At 38.0% G+C, this 1,777-nt stretch overlaps 1 protein-coding gene across 1 annotated transcript; it reads right to left on the reverse strand.

The window, feature by feature from the left end:
- Positions 1-392: 392 nt before the first annotated feature.
- Positions 393-1,379, reverse strand: LOC116900043 (olfactory receptor 1361-like). The gene has a single exon (XM_032901839.1). It carries the CDS (start codon positions 1,377-1,379, stop codon positions 393-395), a length of 987 nt encoding a protein of 328 aa, XP_032757730.1.
- Positions 1,380-1,777: the final 398 nt, after the last annotated feature.

The following is a 1,777-nucleotide window of genomic DNA, read 5'->3' on the forward strand; positions in this document are numbered from 1 at the left end:
ACATTATTGAAACTGGTGATTATAAATAGATTGCAAATTTTAGACAGGTTTAATAAATTCTGCAATGTCTTTAAAATCCATTCTTCTAAATAATATTGTGCCTATCAAGTAGTATGTGACCGAATTTGCTAAAGTACTCAAACATATGAACCTTCCATGCTATAATTTTGTTTATTATCTACTTCATATCCTATAGACAAAAGATATTTAGGTTTAGTGATCTTAAAATATCTTAACAATTCCAATGAGAAAAGAGCCTAGAATCAATTATTCATGAAGTCACTTTCTTACTGATCCAACAATGAGAAATCTGACAGCAAATATTGTTCTACAGAGATATGATTCATATCCTTTATTAAGAGTACACATCAGTGCTTTGAAGTGGTTTCAGATTAATCCTTGGTTCTCATGAATTTGTTTCTCATTCTTTGTTTGTCTGAGAGACATTCTGAAGTACAGAGTTTCCTAAAAAGCTTCCATAGTGCTCCTTTAACATCTTGGTTCCTAAGGCTGTAGATTATTGGATTTAACATAGGGGAGATGAGCGTGTAGAAGACGGCAACCTGGCGATCTTGGTCTAAATCATAGCTGGATGATGGCTTAAGGTACATTCTAGCCAAAGAGCCAAAAAGGAGCAGCACAACCAGAATGTGGGAGCCACAGGTGGACAGAGCTTTCCTCAGGGCAGCAAAAGAGTGCATGTGGGCTATGGCAATACCTATTCGAATGTAAGAACCCCAAATGAAGAAGAAGGGACTGCCCACCACAGCTACACCCTCAGTGAAGATTAACATTTCATTGACCACTGGTCGAGTACAGAAGAGCTTCAAGAGTGGAGTGATGTCACAGAAGAAGTGGGTGACCTGGTTTCCACAGAAGGTTAAACGGGTAACCAACACACTGTACAGGAGACTGTTAAGGCTGACCACCACCCAAGAGGTCAATGTTATTCTCAGACAGAGGCTATGGCTGACAATGGCAGAGTATCTTAAAGGGTCACAGATGGCAACATAGCGGTCATATACCATGGCAGCCAGTAAGTGGCCTTCCATGCTGCCTACAGCCATGAAGAAAAATAATTGTGTCATGCAACAGTTATAGGAAATGCTTCGATCCACAGAGAGTGTGTGCACCAGCATTTGAGGAACAGTAATGGTTGTCAAAGATATATCAATCAAGGAAAGTTGGCTGAGAAGGAAGTACATAGGGGTCTGAAGCTTGGGGTCTGAACAAGCAACAAGTACTAGTAGGGTATTACCCAAAACTGCTATCAGGTACATGATAAGGACAACTCCAAAAATAACTGGCTGCATCTCTGGCCTGCTGGACAATCCCAACAACACAAATTCAGTCACTTCTGTTTTGTTTTTAGTGGCCATAAGTCATTGTCTACATTACCTGTAAAGAGAAGAGATCAGAGTTGGAAAAGGGAACAATGCCAAGGCATAAGCATATCTCAGATTCTTCACCTTAAGAATGGTCAGTCATTGGTTTGAAATTTTATTTTTTAACCTTAAGCACCAGTAAAGGTAATTTTGTTCTTTTAGTAATGGTGTTCTTTTAAGGCAACTAAACTTAGCCAGGATGAGTGTGAAAGTGATTGATATAATCCTACATCCACTCATACAAACACTGACTTACATGCATGTAAACAACACAAAATAATAATATGATATAACATATTAATAAATATACCATTATACCATATGTAATAAAAAGGTGCTCATTGTCCAAAAATTGTTTACCTTCATGTAGTTTTAGTTACATATTTTAGCTC

Source organism: Rattus rattus, chromosome 5 (genome assembly GCF_011064425.1).
Source record: "Rattus rattus isolate New Zealand chromosome 5, Rrattus_CSIRO_v1, whole genome shotgun sequence".
NCBI classification, from domain to species: domain Eukaryota; kingdom Metazoa; phylum Chordata; class Mammalia; order Rodentia; family Muridae; genus Rattus; species Rattus rattus.

Bases quoted from the DNA above. Each gene is read 5' to 3' on its own strand.
- LOC116900043 (XM_032901839.1), bottom strand. From the start codon at position 1,379: ATGGCCACTAAAAACAAAACAGAAGTGACTGAATTTGTGTTGTTGGGA.